This window comes from Dromiciops gliroides, chromosome 1 (assembly GCF_019393635.1).
Source record: "Dromiciops gliroides isolate mDroGli1 chromosome 1, mDroGli1.pri, whole genome shotgun sequence".
Classification (NCBI taxonomy): Eukaryota; Metazoa; Chordata; class Mammalia; order Microbiotheria; family Microbiotheriidae; genus Dromiciops; species Dromiciops gliroides.
In genome coordinates this window covers 14,017,694-14,038,574 of record NC_057861.1, presented here as the reverse complement: position 1 = coordinate 14,038,574, position 20,881 = coordinate 14,017,694, and the positions used below count along the sequence as shown (strand labels likewise).

At 39.7% G+C, this 20,881-nt stretch overlaps 1 protein-coding gene across 2 annotated transcripts in view; it reads left to right on the top strand.

Moving 5' to 3' along the window:
- The window catches only part of SEZ6L (seizure related 6 homolog like), a 266,073-nt gene that overhangs the window by 156,383 nt on the left and 88,809 nt on the right, over positions 1-20,881 (top strand). For both annotated transcript variants that reach the window (XM_043976757.1, XM_043976748.1), the window contains exons 3-5: positions 3,814-3,947; positions 15,582-15,774; positions 16,856-17,041. In XM_043976757.1, the coding sequence (XP_043832692.1) occupies positions 3,814-3,947; positions 15,582-15,774; positions 16,856-17,041 (513 nt within the window). The remainder of the gene's footprint in view (positions 1-3,813; positions 3,948-15,581; positions 15,775-16,855; positions 17,042-20,881) is intronic.

Genomic DNA, 20,881 nt, shown 5'->3' with positions numbered 1-20,881 from the left:
CATGGGGACAGCCCCGACTGACTAATATTAAATTAATATAAGTAGTAATTAATTCCACCAACCTTTGAGTTAATCCTTCCCTTTTCTCATTATTGGCATGTTCACACCTAGGTAGGATCTGCCTACCTAAGATTGGTATTTTTTTGGTGAGGCAATTGGGGTTGTGACTTGCCCAGGGTCACACAGCTAGTAAGTGACAAGTGTCTGAGTTTGGGTTTGAACTCAGGTCTTCCTGACTCCAGGGTCAGTGCTCTATCCCCTGTGCCACCTAGCTGCCCCAAGATTGTTATCTTTATAGAAGGTTCCATCTCCTTTTTCTGTCCCAGTATCAAACTTTTCAGACCCTAACACCCTCAAGTCTCTCACAGGAGTTTGCTACTTAATTTCCTGGGTCATAATTACATGTATAGTTTCCTCTCCCAGTACAAGGTTGGGATCCAAGGGTGGCAGTGGGTCAGAATCACACTTCTCAGTTGGTCAATAAATATTTATTAAAAACCTACTATGTACAAAGTACTATTCTAAATTCTAGGGGTACAAAGAAAAGCAAGAGACAGTTCCTGCCCTCAAGGAGTTTATAATTTAATGGGAGAGACGAAATGCAAGCAACTATGTTCAGGAAAAATAGGAAATAATCAACAGAAGAAGGGATTAGAAAAAAACTTCTTGAAGAAGGTATAATTTCAGCTGACATTGGAAGGAAGTCAGGGAAACCAGATAGAGAAGAGAAGGGAGGGCATCCCAGGCATGGGCCACAGCCCAAGAAAATGCGTGGAAGCCAGAGATTGGAGGGTCTATTCTGAGGACCAGCCAAGGAGGCCAGTGTCACTAAACCAAAATCTTTAGTGAATGAGTAGTAAGAACATCATTAATAAAATCTAAAGCAAGCCCCTAGATTAGAGACAAGTGTGGCTATATTTTTTTATTCCTTAAAATAAATTATTTTTTTCTAGTTTCCAGAATTAGGTTAATTTAGGTATGAACCAGCTGAGATAGATTTGGAATCCAGTTCTGACTTCAAATCCCATGCACATTCCACTCTACCATGATTATTCTTACTCATCTCATTGCTGTGTTAATAGTCACCTTACTAGAGGCTGTATACACTCCACAGGGTCTAACAACCAGTAAGAAATTGATCGTCAAATAGCTTCAGATCATGACAGTTTTAGAGCTGAAGGTGGCTCCTCTGGGGTACTTTCCTTGCCATTTCTCTGTAGTTGATTGGTGTTCTATGAATCATCCCTGAAAAATGACCCTCAGAAATACCCAGATGACTTCAGCAAATGAGCCAATTTGGAGATCAGATAATTATCTTTCCCGGCATGCTTTGTTTGGGAGCCAAAAGAGAAGGGGACAGTCGGGGCAGAGAGGTGACTGAAGCTCAGGGATTAGCAATGCAAACTCTGGAAGCCCTTTGCAAATGTGCATTATATTATAGCTTGATCCTGTTAGAGTCTAGGGTCTTCCAAAATTGTCCCCACCCCCCAACTCCAGCCCTTCTCTTTTTACTTCCAGATCTAAAACTGAAATTTCTGTTGTCATCTTCCCCAGAACTTGGGACAACAGGGGCTTTGCCCCAGGGTGCTGGCAGCCAGGAGGCAACCTTTTTCACGTCAAACATCATTGTGGTTCCTCACCTCAAAGTCCACCAGACTACATGGCAGAATTATCACCCTAAGGGTACTGTCCCACTCCTACACTCCCCTTACACTCTAGCAGGGGCTAGAAGATACTCTTAGGGACAGCTTATTGCCTCTCCTAGGAGGACTTCATCCAATCGGAAAATATCATGTACATTTTCCCTTCCCCCAACCTCATTTATCCCAGGAGCATAGTTATAACTCTGATCCCCTCTCCATTTCAGTGTTTCCCACCTGTTTCTGTTGTTATTTTCAGTCATGTTCAACTCTCTGTAACCTATATTTGGGGTTTTCTTGGCAAAGATACTGGACTGGTTTACCATTTCCTTCTCCAGCTCATTTTACAGATGAAGAAACAAGGCAAACAGAGTTAAGTGACTTGTCCAGGGTCATACAGCAAGTAAATATCTAAGTTCAGATTTGAACTCAGATCTTCCTGACTGCAGACCCAGTGCTCCGTCCATTGCTCTATAACTGCTGGCCCACAACAAATATTTATCCAACCACAAAACTTTTTCTACCAAAGGTGTTTTTTCATGTGTTCACAGAATTTCAGGCTAGAAAGAATCTTACAGGTCATCCATTGATGAAACCCACAATATAACATGAATCTTGTCCATATTCAGTAAGTTATACCATCAGTATAAACTTTCCCATAAGATCTTGGTTTTACTTTAACTCATTACTCTCTCTAAACCACCCCTGGCAAGTAGGCTCAAATTATAGAAAGAGAACTGAATTTCCCTCCCATTTGAGTGATAGCTTCCTGAGGGCAGGCATTGTTTTTACTTTCTCTTTATATAAAGCCTAGCACATTACCTGCCTGACACATAGTGTTTGCTGATGATTAATTACTTGATTAATATAAAATCAGAGAACCTGGACTGAAGTCTAAGGTCTCCCACTTACTGCCTGTACATCCTTGGACTGATCTTTTCACCTACCTATGCCTCAGTTTCCTCATTTGTAAAATTAAGGATGATTGGGGAAGATGGACTCTGAAGTCCCTTTTAGCTCTGAACCTCTGATCATATAACCCCAGGCCAAGCTTCTCACTTGGGCAGAAAATGAACCTGAGGTTCAGATTGGGGAAATGATTCCCAAGGCCACATGGGGCAGTGAAAAGTACATTGGATTTAGATTCTGAGGAATTAGGGGACCGCATTAGAATACTGGCCCCTTGCTTGTCCTCTGTGTGCTCCAGGGAAATCCAACACAATTCAAATTTATTAAATGACTACCATGTGCCAGACAGTGTGCTAGGAGTTAGGGATACAAAAACAAAATAGAAAACAGTCTCTGACCTCTAGAAACTCATATTTTATGGGGAAGAAAGGATGGACATTTCACTTCTTTGGGACTCAGTTTCCTTATCTGTAAAATAGAAACACAGCATAATATAGTGGATAGAGTACTAGAGCCAGAGTCTGGAAAACCTGGGTTCAAATCTTGTCTCAGGCTCTCCCAAGCATGTGATTTTAGCCATCACCCCCCATGCCTCAGTTTCCTCATCTGTAAAATAAAGAACTTGAATTCAGTAGTCACTAAGGTCCCTTCCATCTTTAAATCTAAAATCCTATAAAATGAGGGCACTGGATTTAATATCTAAAGTCTCCCCCACCCAGATCTAATGCCTGAATTTACACAGGGATTAAGCAGGAAAGACACGATTTGAATTCGTGTCCTCTGGCTCCAAAAATCTTTTTGCTACATGACATTGCCTCTCAAAACCTAAATGCTTGGGGTCAGCTAGGTGGCACAGTAGATAAAATACTGGCCCTGGATTCAGGAGGACCTGAGTTCAAATCTGCCCTAAGACACTTGACTCATACTAGCTGTGTGACCCTGGGCAAGTCACTTAACCCTTGTTCCCCCACCAAAAAAAAAAAAACAACACCCCTCCCCAAACTAAATTCTTATTAAAATTCATGATCTTAAAAAACAAAACAAAGCACTAAAAAGCCAGAGTCTTCTTTTTGCATCCTGACCCTCTCACCCTCAGTTCCTTCCTGCTCTCTGACTCCTGGTCCCTGTCACCTGAGCCTCCAGGTCCCCTAAGACTGATGCCATAGAGGATGGAGCAGTATTGGTCAATCATTCCGATGCTTTGCTAGCTCATGGGAACATTAGCTTTGGGGAACATGGTTCTAACTGCAATGTCTGCCTTCAGCTCTCTGCAGCGTCACCTTCTCCGATCCCGAGGGCTACATAGATTCCAACGACTACGCCCCACTGCCCCTGCACAGCTTCCTGGAGTGCACCTACAATGTGACTGTCTACACTGGCTATGGGGTGGAGCTCCAGGTAACAAAAACCATTTCACTGGGCCAAGCATGCTGCAGCTATGTTGGCAAGTCTGGGTGTTGCAACAGTGTGTGCATGCATTTATTCTCTGATTAGAACTTGGTTTGGCATCCCTTCACAGAATCATAAGGGTACACCTGGAAGTTAGGATTACACGTACCCTCCCCCATTTTACAGAAACAGAAACCAAGGCACAGGAAGTTTAAGTGATTTGACCAAAGTCACAGAGTAGAATCATAGCATCCTAGGTCAAGAGCTAGAAGGGACCTCAGAAACCACCTAGTCCAACCCCTTAAGATGACAGATGAGGAAACTGAGGCTCAGAGAAATTAAGTGACTTGACCAAGATCACCTTGGTAGCGTCAGAGAGAGAAAGGATTTGAAACCCAGTTGCTCTAAGTCCAGAGTCCACAACCATCCAATGAAAAGAAAGAAATCCCAGCACCTTTGGGAATTTATCAATTAGCAAAACACTAAAATAGAAAGTTTTCTTATTGGAAGGATTTGCAAATACAACTATCCCTCAGTCAATCAATAAGCATTTCTTAAGAGCCTACTATAGGGCTTATAGACATTACATAGTGATATAGTCTTTTCCCTCAAGAAGTGTGTGTATACACATATATGAATATATATATATATACACATATATGTATATATGCATATGTATATGTATGTTGTTGTTCAGTCATGTCCAACTCTTTGTGACCCCATTTCAAGTTTTCTTCACAGAGATATTAGAGAGGTTTGCCATTTCCTTCTCTAGCTCATTTTACAGATGAGGAAACTGAGGCAAACAGAATGAAGTGACTCCCCCAGGGTCACATAGCTAGTGTCTGAGGCTGGATTTTAATTCAGGAGGAGGGATCTTCTTGACTCTAGAACCAACACTCTATCCAGTGCCCCACCTAGATGCCTATATATTTATATTTATATGTTTATATATTTAAATATATATGATATGAATATGCATTGTGTGCATGTATGTATATTTATATATTAATATATTATATAAGAGCCATTAGGTGGCACAGTGTATAGCGTGATGGCCCTGGAGTCAGAAGGACCTGAGTTCAAATCTGCCCTTGGACATGTACTACTTGTATGACAAGTCACTTAACCCATTTTTCCTCAGTTTCCTCATGTGTAAAATGTGCTGGAGAAGGAAATGGCAAACCCCTCTAATATCTCTGCTAAGAAAACCCCAAAAAGGGTCACAAAGAGTTGGACATGACTGAAACAACCAAAGAACAAAAATACTTTATATACAGTTATGCATATATAAAAGTAATTAGATGGTCATTGGCTGTTGGGGTACTCTTACTGTGACACAGAGCTGACCCAGGGTACTAGAAGGCTATGCCCATCAAGATCCTGTCAAGATGAGAAGGCTTTCATAAGGATCTGCTGATGAGTTAGATGCCTTTGGTATAAAGCCCAGCCCAACTTAGTGTTGAAAGGCTCATCTATTGGTTGACCAGGAAGGATATTTTTTTTTTTGGCCACAACACTTGAAGACCAAGTTGAATAGAGATGATGATATGCCTCAGAAGAGGGGGTGATCAGGATGACAAAATCACAAAATCTAAAAATGTTGAGGTGTACCTTAGAGGGGCCTTTTAGTTACCAAGTTGTTATGCGTCTGGTACAGAATACTAGGCAGCTTCTCTTGTCCAAATCACATCTGCTACCCTGGACTGCACATGTAAGAATGTTCAAGTATGTATCCCAAAGGGATCATAAAAAAGGGAAAATGACCCACATGTACAAAAATATTTATAGCAGCTCTTTGTTGTGGCAAAGAATTGGAAATCGAGGGAATGCCCATCAATTGGGGAATGGCTGAACGAGCTGTGGTATATGAGTGTAATGGAATACTATTGTTCTTTAAGAAATGATGAGCAGGGGCAGCTAGGTGGTGCAGTGGATAAAGCACCAGCTCTGGATTCAGGAGAACCTGAGTTCAAATCTTACCTCAGACACTCGACACTTACTAGCTATGTGACCCTGGGCAAATCACTTAACCTTCATTGCCCTGACAAAAAAAGAAAGAAAGAAAGAAAGAAAGAAAGAAAGAAAGAAAGAAAGAAAGAAAGAAAGAAAGAAAGAAAGAAAGAAAGAAAGAAAGAAAGAAAGAAAGAAAGAAAGAAAGAAAGAAAGAAAGAAAGAAAGAAAGAAAGAAAGAAAGAAAGAAAGAAATGATGAGCAGGTGGATTTCAGAAAAACCTGGAAAGACTTAAGTGGACTGATGCTGAGTGAAGTGAGCGGAACCAGGCGAACATTGTACACAGTAACAGCAACATTGTGTGATGATCAACTGTGATAGACTTGGCTCTTCTCAGCAGTGCAATGATTCAAGATAATTCCAAAGAACTCATGATGGAAAATGTTCTCCATATCCAGAAAAAAAGAATTGGATTCTAAATCCAGATTGAACCATACTGTTTCTACTTTTGTCTTGTTTTTTTTTTCTTTTTTGAGGTTTTTCCCCTTTTGTTCTGATTCTTGTTTCACAACATAACTAATGCAGAAATATGTTTGATGTAATTATACATATATAACCTATATCAGATTGCTTTCTATCTTGGGGAGGAGGAGGGAAGGAGAAAAAATTGGAATGAAAAATCTTATGAAAACAAATGTTGAAAACTATCTTTACATGTAACTGGAAAATAATAAAATGCTTTTATGATTTAAAAAAAGAATATTCAAGTATACCACATCTTTGACCATATCTTGCCCCTAACTTGCTGGATAATCTAAGACAAGTCACTTCCCCTTTCTTGGGATTAGGCTCATTCTTACACTTGATAAATGTTAATTAAACACCTTCTATGTGCAAGGCACTATGGCAGGCACTAGAGATTAAAAGGCAAAAGGAAAAATATACCTTCCCCTCAAAGAGCTTATATTCTACTGGGGGTATACAGTCTTTCAGTATGCAACCCAGGACCACAAAGCCCTGGGCTTGCATGGACATAATCCATCTTTGGGAGCTCTCTCTTTCAGGTTGTCATCTTCAACTAGAGGCAAAATTCCAAAATGACTTCATGTCCAGGTTTTCCCAAATCTGGTGACTAGAATCTGCAGATCTCATACAAGCACTTCAGGTGACAAATGCCTAATAGATAGGTGTCCATCTTTATTGGATCCCATTTAAAAAACTTCACTTGGCAGAAAGGACATTCAAGAGCCCATAAATAGATGCAGAAAAGAAGTGTTTACAGAAGCATAAAATCCATTCTTCAGATGGGAGATGAGGTTACCAGTGGAACAATGCCTTTACATGCTGGTGAAATCCTTTCTTACAGGGTCTTACCTAGCCCCACCAATATTCATAGTGTGACCCTATAACTTATATTTACACTGGAAGGCAAACACATTTGAAGTTTCCATATAAGCAATTTTTTCTCATCAGACCTACACTTTCTTTTTTTTTTAAAACAAAACACATTTTTATTTAAAGTTTTGAGTTCCAAATTTTATGCCTCCTTTTCTTCTTCCCTTACTACCTTCCTGAGGTAGTAAGCAATTACATATAGGTTATACATGTGCAGTTATGTAAAACATTACCATATTAGTCATGTTGTATAAGAAAACGTTAATCAAAGAAGAAAGTGAAAATAGCCTGCTTCAGTCTGTGTTCCATCAATATCAGTTCTTTCTTTGGAGGTGGATAGTCTGCTTCATCATTAGTCCTTTGGGATTGTCTTGGATCATTGTATTGCTGAGAATAGTTAAGTCTCTCACAGTTCTTCACCCAACAATATTGCTGTCTCTGTGCACAATGTTCTCGTGGTTCTGCTCACTTCACTAGACATCAGTGAATACAAGACTAATACAAGTCTTTCCAGGCCTTTCTGAAGTCATCCTGCTTGTCATTTCTTGTAGCACAATAATATTCTATCACCATCATATACCACAGCTTTTTAGTCATCCCCCAATTGATGGGCATTCCTTTGATTTCCAATTCTTAGCCACTCCAAAAAGCTCTGCTATAAAAATTTTTGTACAAATAGGTCTTTTTCTCTTTCATTGGGATGTCTTTGAGATATAAACCTATCAGTACTATTGCTGGATCAAAGAGTATGCACAGGGGCAGCTAGGTGGCATAGTGGATAGAGCACTGGCCCTGAATTCAGAAGGACCCGAGTTCAAATTTGGCCTCAGACACTTAACAATTACTAGCTATGTGACCCTGGGCAAGTCACTTAACCCCAATTGCCTCACAAAAAAAAAAAAAGAGTATGCACAGCCTTTTGGGCATAGTTGCTCTTCAGAATGGATGGATCTTTTCACAACTCCACCAATAGTGGATTAGCATCATAGTTTTTCCACATTCCCTCCAAAATCCAATATTTTCCTTTCTTGTTATATTTGCCACTCTTATAGGGATGAAGTGATACCTCAGACTTGTTTTAATTTGCATTTCTCTGATCAATAATGATCTAGAGAATTTTTTCATATGACTATAGATAACTGATTTCTTTGTCTGAAAACTGCCTGTTTAGGTCCTTTGACCATTTATCAATTGGGGAATGACTTGTATTTTTTATAAATTTGACTCCATTATCTATATCTATCTATCTGTCTGTCTGTCTCTCTATGTATCTATCTAGCTATCTGGGAAATGAAGCCTTTACCAGAGATACTTGTTTCAAAAATCCTTTTCCATTTTTCTGCTTCCCTTATAATCTTGGTTACATTAATTTTTTTCTGCAAAATCTTTTTAATTTTATATAATCAAAATTATCTATTTTACATTTTATATTGCTCTGTATCTTCTTTGGTCCTAAATTCTTCCCCTATACAAGACCTACGCTTTCAAAATCATTGAAAGTAAAATCATAGTCAGTCAGTCAATATTTATTAAATGCTTGGTAGTATGTGACATACACTGTTCTAATAAGCACTTGGAATCCAAAAAACAGTCCATGCTCTCAAGTTGCTCATAGACTAATGGGAGAGACAACATGCAAACAACTATGTACGAACAATATGATCAATTAACGACAACCAACAGTGGGAAGGCACTAGCATTAAGAGGGATCAGAAAAAATTTCATGGAAAATATGGCATTTTAGTTGAGACTTCAAGAAAGCCAAGGAAACTAGAAGGTACAGATGAGTAAGGAAAGTTGTCCAGGCAAAGGGGACAGCTAGTGAAAATTCTCAGAGCTGTATATAGTATGTCTTGGTCTACTATTCACTGTGATGCAGTAGTAGTAGGGCCCATTTGAATGATCCTTATCATATCTCTTTGAGAATTTCTCAGTAACTCCCTTTTCTCTCTCTAGGGACAGATAGCCAAAGTCTCAAACTTGGAGTTGTTCATGAGTCAATTGCCAAAACTAGCACTTCCCAAGAAATATCTCTTCTCTGACTAGAAGTCTAGATTCCAGAATCACACTACCTAGGAAATCAAGTACCACTACCACCCCCTCTCCAGCCCAGGCAACATTGACAAGCACATGTGTGGCTCTGCTATGTGCTTCTGCAAGAACTCTTGATATTACTCCACTACCCTGGATGCCATCATCTCTTAAGATGGGAAAATCCATTCTCAGATCTGACCATCACTCAGAAAGCCAAGAGCTAACATATGTAATTCCCATATGCTTCGATTCTAAGGCATCCATGAACCACTCTAAGGAGATACCTTGTACTTGTATTGGCTTTGCCCCCATCTCCCAAGAACCAAGGTTGACTCTACTGTTCTCTAATTTATGTTAGGAACAAGGAGTTGTCATAAAGTATTGAAAGCTGCTGGTCTGGGATGCTAATCCACTGTAGGTGGAATTGTTAAAATATCCAACCTTGTTGGAGAGCAATTTGGAACTATGCCCAAGGGGCTATGGAACTGTGCATACCCTTTGATCCAGCAATACGACTGTTAAGTTTATATTCCAAAGACATCCCCCAAAAGAGAAAAAAACTATTCGTACAAGAATATTTATAGCAATTCTTTTTGTGGTGGCTAAGAATTTGAAATCAAAGGAATGCCCATCAATTGGGGAATGGCTAAACAAGCTGTGGTATATGATTGTGATGGAATATTCTTGTGCTATAAGAAATGATAAACAGGATGATTTCAGAGAGGCCTGGAAAGACTTATATGAACTGATATATAGTGAAGTGAGCAGAAACAAGAAAACACTGTGCATAGAGACAACAATATTATTTGATGAAAAACTGTAAGTGACTTAACTATTCTCAACAATACAATGATCCAAGACAATCCAAAAGAACTATTGATGAAACATACTATCCACCTCCAAAGAAAGAACTGATATTAATGGAACACAGACTGAAGTATGCTATTTTTCCACTTTCTTATATTTTTTTCCTTTTATTAGAATTTTCTTATACAAAATGACTGATATGGTAATGTTTTACATAATCAGACAATTATAACCCATACCTGATTGCTTACTGCCTCTGGAAGGTGGGAGGGGAGGGAAGGAAGGAGGGATAAAAATTGGAACCCAAAACTATAAATAAAAATGTTTATTTCTTTAAAAAAGAAAGAAGATAAAGTGGCAGGTCACTTCACTCTGGTAAGCCTTAACAAAGAAGTAGTTCCCATCAACAACAAGTCTGTCTTCCCAAGAGTCCTTATCTACCAAAAAACCTACTACACTGAAATCCAGACTTTAAGAAGTGCCAAAGGGGCAGCTAGGTGGTGCAGTGGATAGAGCACCAGCCCTGGATTCGGGATGACCTGAGTTCAAATCTGACCTCAGATACTTAACAATTACTAGCTGTGTGACCCTGGGCAAGTCACTTAACCCCAATTGCCTCACTTAAAAAAAAAAAAAAGGAAGTGCCAAGATACAGCTCTGAATCAACCAATTCATATTGTATCAGCCTCAAATAAACCTAATTAAAAGAGATAATTAGGGAAACTACATTTTGATAAAAAGACACATAAACAATGAAGAAGTGTCAAAAAATTTACAGCAAGTTTCTCTGATGAAGCCTTCATTTCTCAAATACATAGTTCTATTGAACTGAGTCAAATTTCTAAAAATAAGAACCACTCCCCAATTGATAAATAGTCCAAGAATATAAACAGGCAGTTTTCAGAAGGAAAAATCAAAGCTACGTATAGTCATATGAAAAAATGCTCTAAATCACTATTGATTAGAGATAGGCAAATGAAAATAACTGTAAGGTATCCCCTCACACCTATCAGAAATGACAAATGCTAGAGGGACTGTGGGAAAATAGGTACAGTAATAAATTGTTGGGGGGGAGTAGTGAACTGATTCATCCATTCTGGAGAAGAGTCTGGAGCTATATCCAAATATTTTTGTACATATAGGCCCTTTCCCTTTTTCCTTTATCTCTTTTGGTTTATATAACTATTAATGTTATTCCTGTATCAATAGAAGGAAAAGGACCTATATGTGCAAAAAATATTTATAGCACCTCTTTTTCTAGTGGCAAAAAATTGGAAATTGAGGGGGTGTTCAACAATAACTGAATAGCCTGTGGCATATTATTTTGATGAAATACTATTGTTATTGTTGTTTGTCCTTTCTGGAAGAGGACCATGACATCATGGTGTCATGATTTGCATTGAATTGGATTTAAGTGAGGGAGGGCTGTTCAAAGTCACCAACCTCACTCTCTCTTTCAGAGCCATCTGGGTCCAGTGGCAACATATAGCTAGCTAGCTAGCTAGCTATCTAGCTAGATAGATAGGCAGATATACAGACAGACTAAGATTACTGGAGATGGCCCTGGGAGTTTTTAAAGCAATTGGGGCTAAGGGACTTGTCCAGGGTTACACAGTTAGTAAGTGTCTGAGGTTAGATTTCAACTCTGTTCCTCTATCCACTGCACCACCTAGCTTCCCCTAATGGAATACTATTATGCTATAAGAAATGACAAGGGAGGTGGTTTCAGAAAGATATGATAAGACCCAGGTGAACTGATGTAAAGCGAAGTGAGAAGAATCAGGAAATCATTGTGCACAGGAACAGAAATGTTATAATGATGAACAACTACAAAAGACTTGGCTATTCTTATCAATACAATGATCTAGGACAATTTCAAAGGACCCATGATGAAAAAATGCTATGCACTTCCAGAGGGAGAACTGGTGAATTCCGAGTGAAAGTGGAAGTATAATTTTCTCGCTTTTTTGCCTTTTTTGTAATATGGCTAATATGTAAATGTGTTTTGCATGATCTCACATGTATAATTGATATACTGTTTGCCTTCTCAGTGTGTGGGGGAGGGTGGGAGAGGGAGAGAGAGAATTTAGTTTTCAAAATTTAAAAATAAAAGAATGTTATAAATAAATAAATAGGGAGAAGAAAAGAAAGGTAAAGGTGAAACTAGATGATGAAGTGCTCCAAATGTCAAACTGAAGAATTTACATTTTATCCTAGATGCAATAGGGAGCCACTGGGGATTCTTGGACAGAGGAGTGGCAGATTTAAGATATAGTTTTATTTTGGTGGCTCTTTGGAGGATGGATTGGGGGAAAAGAATACTAGAAGCAGGCAGTCTCCAATTAGGAATCCAAGACAAGGGTTCCTAGGCTCTGAATTAAAGGTGTGTGAGTAGAAAAGATTTAAGACCTGTTATAAAGGCAGAACTGACAAAAGTTGGCAACCAACTTGGATATGAAAGGATGAGGGAGAAAAAAGTGTTGAGGCACTGAGGTTATAAACCTGGGTGACTGGGAGGAAAGTATCTTCCATGGAAATAGGATAAGGTATGCATGAAGAGAAAGAAGATAGTGGTATCATTTTGGACAAGGTGAATTTGAGATGCTTATAGGATTTCAAGGTAAAGATGTTTCCAGGTAGATGCTTATGCAGGACTGGGCCTCCAGAGAAATATTGAGGACGGATATGTAGATTGGAAACTCATCTGCACAGAAATGATACTTGAATCCCTGGACTCTAGCAAGATCACCAAGCAAGGTTATATACAGAGAAGGGGCAGCTAGGTGGCACAGTGGATAAAGCACCGGCCCTGGATTCAGGAGGACCTGAGTTCAAATCTGGCCTCAGACACTTGACACTTACTAGCTGTGTGACCTTGGACAAATCACTTAACTCTCATTGTCCTGCAAAAAAAAAAAGTATATGGAGAGAAAAGGTCCAGGGATCATGGAGCCTTGGAATACGTCTTTTGTTAGAGAATCTGACTGATGTCATCCACTGAAAGAGAAAATGGAGAATAGGTCAGATAGACAGGAGATTCCTCATTCACAAAATAAGAGAATAGGAGTAGCTATTTCACACCCTTTCCAACCTGGGGATTCTATTCTAATCTAATCTATCTTATTCTTTGTTACATTAGAATCATTCATAGAACTAGAAATTCTTAATCAGCAGAAGAGAAGACTTAGGTGGGATATGATAGTTGTAGAAAAGAGGAATATTCCTTACCCATAAAATGAGTGGATTAGGATATAATCACTAGGTAATCTCTGACATTTGGGGGTTCTTTTCTTTTATTCTACTTGACCCCATAAGAAAGAACTAGGAGCAATGAGGGGCAGAGAGAGAGGTGATGCATCCATAGAGAGAGGAGCTTACTATCAATTAGAACCACCCAAAATTAGATATCTTACCTATTAAGGTAGTGAGTATCATAGTATTTGAGTACTTCCATTAAAGGCAGGTGAATTAACTTGTAAGGATGTTGTAGACAGGGTCCTTACAATGGTCAGTGAACTGGACTGTGACATCTAGAATCCCTTCCCACTCTGAACCTCTGGGGTTCTTTTGACTTTATTCCTGAAAATACACCAATATTTCAAAGATATATGATTTAGTCAGTGTGTGTATCTCTCCTAGTATGTACTCCAATTCCTCTATATCGCATCAACAACTATATGAGTTAATGAGATATTGTGTTTCTTTCTCTCTCTCTCTCTCTCTCTCTCTCTCTCTCTCTCTCTCTCTCTCTCTCTCTCTCCCCCCCCACCAACTCACCCCACCCCCAAATAAAAAATACATTGCCTGGTGGCAAATCTTTGAGTACTCAGGATGAGTTCTTACATGACAGACTTGGGATTTCTGTGAGCTATCCTTTACTCCAAGTCCCTCCAGTGTGGCAGCACCTATCACAAATTCTGCTTCACTGATATGGCTTTCAAGAGCCCAGATTGACCTCTATTTTACCATGGAAGAGATGTAACTTAATAGGACTTATAGAATCCTAGATCTAGAGTGGGGAGGAATCTTAGATTAAGTCCAACCCTCTCATTTTACTTAAGAGGAAACTGAAGCCCATCAAGACTAAAATGCACAAAGTCCTATTTTAAATAGATTAGAGGAGTTTCTATTTAATGAAACCTTAGGATGGCTCTTCTTTTAAAGGAAGATGCCTTTTCAAATGTAAATCATCCCAACCCTGAATTAACCTTTTTGACCATTTGAGATATTTGTGTGTTTTGATTTAGTGCCTCTTGAAATGTTTGGGAAGCCATAAAACATGAATTATCTACAGATTTCATTCAAGAGGGCTCAGACTCTGGAAGCCCTAGAAGTGGAAAGGCATAATCCAGATTCAATCTTTCTAGTCCCACCTCAAATCCCCTTTTGTTTATTCAAGTACTTGGCACTGAGAGTGAAGACCTTCACCACAGCTAATCAGCCAGCAGACCACCCAGGTCCAGATGTCATTAGCCTTCTGTTTCCAATGTAGATTCCATGCACCTGGAGGGATTGAAGCATGCAATTCCTTTCAGAAGCTCCTGTGCACCTGTGTGCGACTCTGAGTATTCTCTCATTTCCCTTGTTCTGAGGAGACAAATTCCTCCTCCTTGCAGGTTTTGTGTCTGTTTGACCTCTGTGCAAAAATAGACAGATAAAGAAGAAAGAAAGGAGAAAGCAGACAGACAAAGAGATAAGAAAGAGAATAAAAGAGATACAGGATCAAAAATGGGAAAAGACAACAGATAGAAAAAAGATAGAGAGGCTAGGAGAGATAGGGAAAAGAGAGGGAGAAGGGGGAGGGAAGAGGGTAACGGAAACAGAAAGGGACGCAGAAATATGATACCAAGGAGAAATAGACAGGGAAACCAAGAGAAGGAGAGCTGTGGGAGTAGGACAGTTATAGGACAGACAGAAGCTTCAGAATCACAGGATCATAAATTTAGAGCTGGAAGGGAGCTAAGGGATCATCTAATCAGAAGTCTGCCCCTTATTTGATAACAAGGGAACTGGGGCCCGGAGAGAACATCACAGTCACACAGGCATCACTGTTATAACGGTCTTGTTTATCAAAAAGTAGAGGCAACACTAAGGCAGCTAAGTGGCACAGTGGATAAAATGCTGTGCCTGAAGTCAGGACTCATCCCCCCAAGTTCAAATCTGGCCTCAGACATTTGCAAGCTGTGTGACCCTGAGCAAGTCACTTTACCCTGTTGGCCTCAGTTTCCTCATCTGTAAAATGAGCTGGAGAAGGAAATGGCAAACCACTCCAGTATCTTTGTCAAGAAAACCCCAAACAGGGTCACAAAGAGTCAGACATGCCTGAAACTGAAGAAAAACAACAAAAGAGGCCTCAGTGTGTAGTATACTAGATGAGAATTAAAGGATATGGCTTCCATCTTCCAAATCTTACCCCATCCTGTTTTTCCTGCCCCTGCTTCTTTCTTCCCCAGGTGAAGAATGTGAATCTGTCTGAAGGAGAGCTGCTCTCCATCCGAGGAGTGGATGGCCCCAACCTGATGGTCTTAGCTAACCAGACCCTCCTGGTCGAAGGACAGGTGATCCGAAGTCCAACTAATACCATTTCTGTCTACTTCCGAACATTCCAAGATGATGGGATTGGAACTTTCCAACTTCACTACCAGGGTAGGGGCTAGACAAAGACTGACAGAGTCTTGTGATATTTGGGGGTTTGTCCAAACAGAGATTCCTCCAAAGTCTTCTTTACTCTCTCTTCTTTTTTCCTTTCCTTATAGTTTCCCTCTTTCATTTGGGGTGGAGTCTCTAAATTTGTGCATCTTGCATTTCTTTTGAACTACTTCAATTCTGCTTTGTTCATAGAGCTGTGTTCATAGAGCACACCTTCTTTGAGGTGGGTACACCACTCACTTAACCACTCTGAGTCTTAGGTAACTCTCTAGGCAAATGTTATTAACGTATTGGTGTCGTGAACCTTTTTTTTTGCAGGTCAATGAGGGTTAAATGACTTGCCCAGGGTCACACAGCTAGTAATTGTCAAGTGTCTGAGGCCAGATTTGAACTCAGGTCCTCTTGAATCCAGGGCTGGTGCTTTATCCACTGCACCACTTAGCTGCCCCCTGTCATGAACCTTTTAGTAACCTGGTGAAGCCAGTGGTTCCCTTCTCAGATTAATTCTTTTAAATGTATACAAATGAAATACATAGGGGGCAGCTAGGTGGTGCAGTGTATAAAGCACTGGCCCTGGATTCAGGAGGACCTGAATTCACATCCAGCCTCAGATACTTCACAGTTAGTAGCTGTGTGACCCTGGGCAAATCACTTAACCCTCATTGCCCTGCAAAAATAATAAATATAGATAGATAGATAGATAGATAGATAGATAGATAGATAGATAGATAGATAGATAGATAGATAGATAGATAGATAGATAGATAGATAGACAGACAGATAGATCTAAATATATTCAAAGCCCAAAGTTCCTGGACACCATATTGAGAACCCCTGCCTAAGGGTATTAATCATAGACCAGTTGCAATCTGCATTGGTAAAGGAAGCTCCAACATTGGGACCTCCTACAAAAATTTCAAGTCAAGGAATATAATGAAATTCTACACTCTGTGGTCCCCATGAGAGATCGTCCTTCTTCATTAGCACAAATTGGATTTCAGAATTTGAGGTGAATTCTTTGTTGATGAGGGTTTTTTTTCATCTTGCAAAGGGAAGTGTTCACTGTGTTTATTTATAGCCTTCATGCTGAGTTGCAGCTTCCCCCGGAGGCCCGCTTTTGGAGATGTCACAGTGATGGACTTGCATTCAGGCGGGCTTGCTCATTTTCACTGCTATCTGGGGTATGAACTGCAAGGCTCCAAGACACTGACTTGCATCAATGCCTCCAAACCTCACTGGAGCAGTCAGGAACCCATCTGCTCAGGTACAGTCCACAAAGGCCGACCAAGGGAAGCTCATGTGAATAGATGGGGGCATCCAATTCCGGGCCTTAAGCTCACCTGTCTTGTCTAGGATCTAGGAACCCCAGGCAAAGATGGCAGCATGGAATATGGCTCCCCAGGGAAAGAAGTGGTAGGAACAGGATATTTCAGAGAGTCACAGAATAACAGGTTTCAGAGCTAGAAAGGGAACTCCATGGCCATATGGTCTAACCCATATCTAAGTCAAATCAATAAGCATTTGTTAAATGTGTGCCGGATAATGTGTTAAGTGATGAAGATACAAAAAAGACAAAAACATAGGCCATGCCCTCAAGAAGTCTATATACTAATGGAAAAGACACCGTGTAAACACCTAGATACATACAAGATATATACAGCATATAAAGAAGGCAATCTGAAAAGAGAAAGCACTAGTAACTACGGGAGGGAGGACCTGGAAAAGTCTCCTGCATTGTAACATATGAACAAGTGGTCATATAGTTTCTCCTTGAATGCTTCCAATGAGGGGGAACTCACTATCTCCAGAGGGTGGTCTTAGTCAATGCTAATTGTTAATGTTTTACTAACACACACACACCCCAGGAGTTGATGGAGAGTAGAGATAAATGGTTCAGGAACTTCTGACCTTACATCTCATAAGGCAATGTGGTACAGCAGAAAGTGGACTGGTTCTGAAGTCAAAAGGCCTAGGTTCAAATCCCAACTCTGACATTTACTGTCTGGTGATCTCGGACAAGTTACTTAATTTCCCTGGGCCTCAGTTTGTTCATCTGTCAAATGAGGGAGTAGTTAGCCTCTGACAGCATGAAGTCTGTGATCCTATGATTTATATGGTCCTATGTCTGTAATCACTCTACACAACAGGAAAAAGCAGGAGGGTCAAAAATAATAGATCCTTGGGTCTACAGAGCATTGGGCACTTTCCAAGATCCTTTCATATCTCCATTATCCAATGTGTTTCCCACTACTACCACTGAGAAGTAGGCAAGGCTGGTATTTTGTGTTTTGACAGATAAGGAAACTGAGATAGGGAGGGGAAATGACTTGTGAAATGTTTCCCAATAAGTTGGAGCAGAGCCAGGCCTAGACCCCAGGTCTCCTGACTCATATTCCTATCCTATTTCTTTCTAACACAACCATAGAACCTGCCACAATCTAACCTGTACCACTTAATAGCTGTGGTCCAAGTATATTCCTCCAGTTCCTGATTTTCCAAATTTAAGTCACTACCAACCTCACATAATTGGGAAGAGAATCATTTAAAATAATAGTTGTTAAAACATCTTAGAAAATTGATGGGCTGTCTAAGAATGACATGTGGTATGATCGTTGGCATAACTATTATTGCTTTCTTGATGTGGGGGATTTAATTTTCCTCAGACATCAAAGTTTAAAACATAATAAATTGAGCTTGGGAAAACTTAAGAGTGTGGCAATTAAAGGAGAGGAGAGATACAATTCCCGAATCTCAGAACTGGGAGGGACCCCAGGGATTATTCCATGGGATCCAACACATTCCTAAGTAAGAATTATTTCTCCAACAACCCTGACAAAGTGGTCATCCAGCCTATTCCTTAAAGTGTCCAGTGAGGGGGAGTCCACCATTTCCAGAGCCAGTCCCTTCCACTTTTGGAAGGCTTCAATTATTAGGAATGTTATCCTATGTAGTTCCTCCTTATCTGAGATAAGCCAACCAACATTGTAGCAGGTGGTGGTTCTCTTTCCCCCATGTTCTCATGGGAACTCACTCTTTGCTTCTATGGTTCATTTCCTCTCAAACTACCTCCAACTGGCAAATCTTGGAATTACCCAAAGGAAATTAACCTCTAATGTTCAATTAACAATAACCAAAACTTAATCATACATACATAACACTTTACCTATTAACCTGAATCACACTTTTCTACCAATGTACATAGTGTCTGTGAAGAGAATGAACACATTCTTCAGGTCCCAGGGTAAGTAGTAACAGATATCCATAGGGAATATATGTGACCAAGGCACTTTAAAGCTCTGCAACTATGGGCTTCCATATCCTCTTTGTATCAAGAACTGCCCTTAAAAGTGTTTTCATGAGCATGGTTTCTGTGTAGAACAGAAGCTTCCATTGCTATACCGGACTGACCCATGCTGTTCTGAATTAACACATCACTAGGCATAACAGCTAAATTGGATATGTCAATCTTCTGGGTTGGTTCTCTGTTGTTCTTCTAAACTGTACTGCTCAGCAGGACTCACCCCTTGACAACATCCATAGTATCCATCACTTCCAGATTTGGGCTTACTGATACTGTTAGCTAAAGTGGTATTATTCCTGTTTTAGGAAAAAGACAGCAACCCTTATAACAATATTGTCAAGAGCCTTTCTAACTCTATTAATTTGGCAGGATTATTCTCCATCTCTCAACAAACATAGGTGCAATGCAAAAATATATATATCTTCTGTCTTCTCTTTTCTATTCTATTCACTTTTCATTCTTTTCCTCCTCCTTCATCTTTCTTTTCTCATTCTTGCCAATAAATAACAAAAGAGAAAAGCATGTTCTCTCCATTCCTCCTCCCATTTCTCTACTCTGTCACCCTTCTTGTCAACAACAAATAGCATAAGAAAACAAAATATACCTTCTCGATTATTTCTTCCCCTCAGCTGCAAGTTGGCAGTTGAAAGATCAAAGGATATCCTTTCCAGCCTATCGTATGCAAATCAGCAACTGCAATCTCTGAACATTTCAGCAACTAATTTTTTCAGAGCTCTAAGACAGATTTATAGCCCAGACAAGTAAACTGCCCAGGGTCATCCTCCTTACATTTACATAAATCCTAAATGTGTCCTTCCACAACTCCTCCCCATGTCTCCTAGGTTTTGTCCTCTCCACGTGAGAGCCCTTCAAATACCTGAAGAGATATATCACAACCCATTCTATCCCCAAGTTTTCTCTCCTACAGGCTAACCATCCTCAATCCTTTCAACTGATCCTCATTTGCTATGATCAAGGTGGAAGTGGGAACTGATGCCTACCTCAAGTTTTTGTAGAGTTTTTGTTTGTTGGCTTTTGAAGTTATAGGAATCCATTTTTTCTTATTCTTCATCTCCCTCTCTCTCCCCATCCCTTTAACCTCCTCATTCTCCTTTTCCTTCCCCTTCTCTTTCTCCTTTTAATAATAACATTTATATTGTATATGTATTTATATTTATGATATAGTTTATATGTATATATACATATACATACACCTTGAGGATTGCAAAGCACTTTATAAACATCTGATTTTATTTTCCTTCTCATTCTTTTTCTATTGCATCTCTTTCTCCCTCTTCTTCTCCCTCTCTTTCCTCTTCTCCTTCCTCTCTTTCCTTATTCTGCCCTATTTCTTTTTTCCTTATTCTTTCTCCTTCTTTACGCTCTCTTTTTCTCCCTTTTCATCTCCTTTTCCTTTTTCTTCTTATTTTTCTTTTCCTTCTTCTCTTCCCACTTCTTTTTCTCATTCTCATTCTCCTTTACCTTTTCCTTGCATTTATTTCTCTTCTTTCCCCTTTTCCTCTTTCCTCTTTAGAAAACTCCTGGTTAAATATGGTTAGTTCTGGTTAAACCTCCCACATAGATTTTATATGATGCTAATTTGGAATTAAACCCAAATTATTGCTAAGCAAGACTGACGAAAAGCCATGAGCAATAAAGAAGAGCTGAATGGAATCATCAGTTGATTTAACAAGGCGAGCAATGAAATCCAGTCACCGAAGGGGGAGACATGGCCAATCTTTTAGCAGAAACTGACTTGATCCTGATCTTGTCATGGTCTTGTTGGGAATGGGATACCCATCC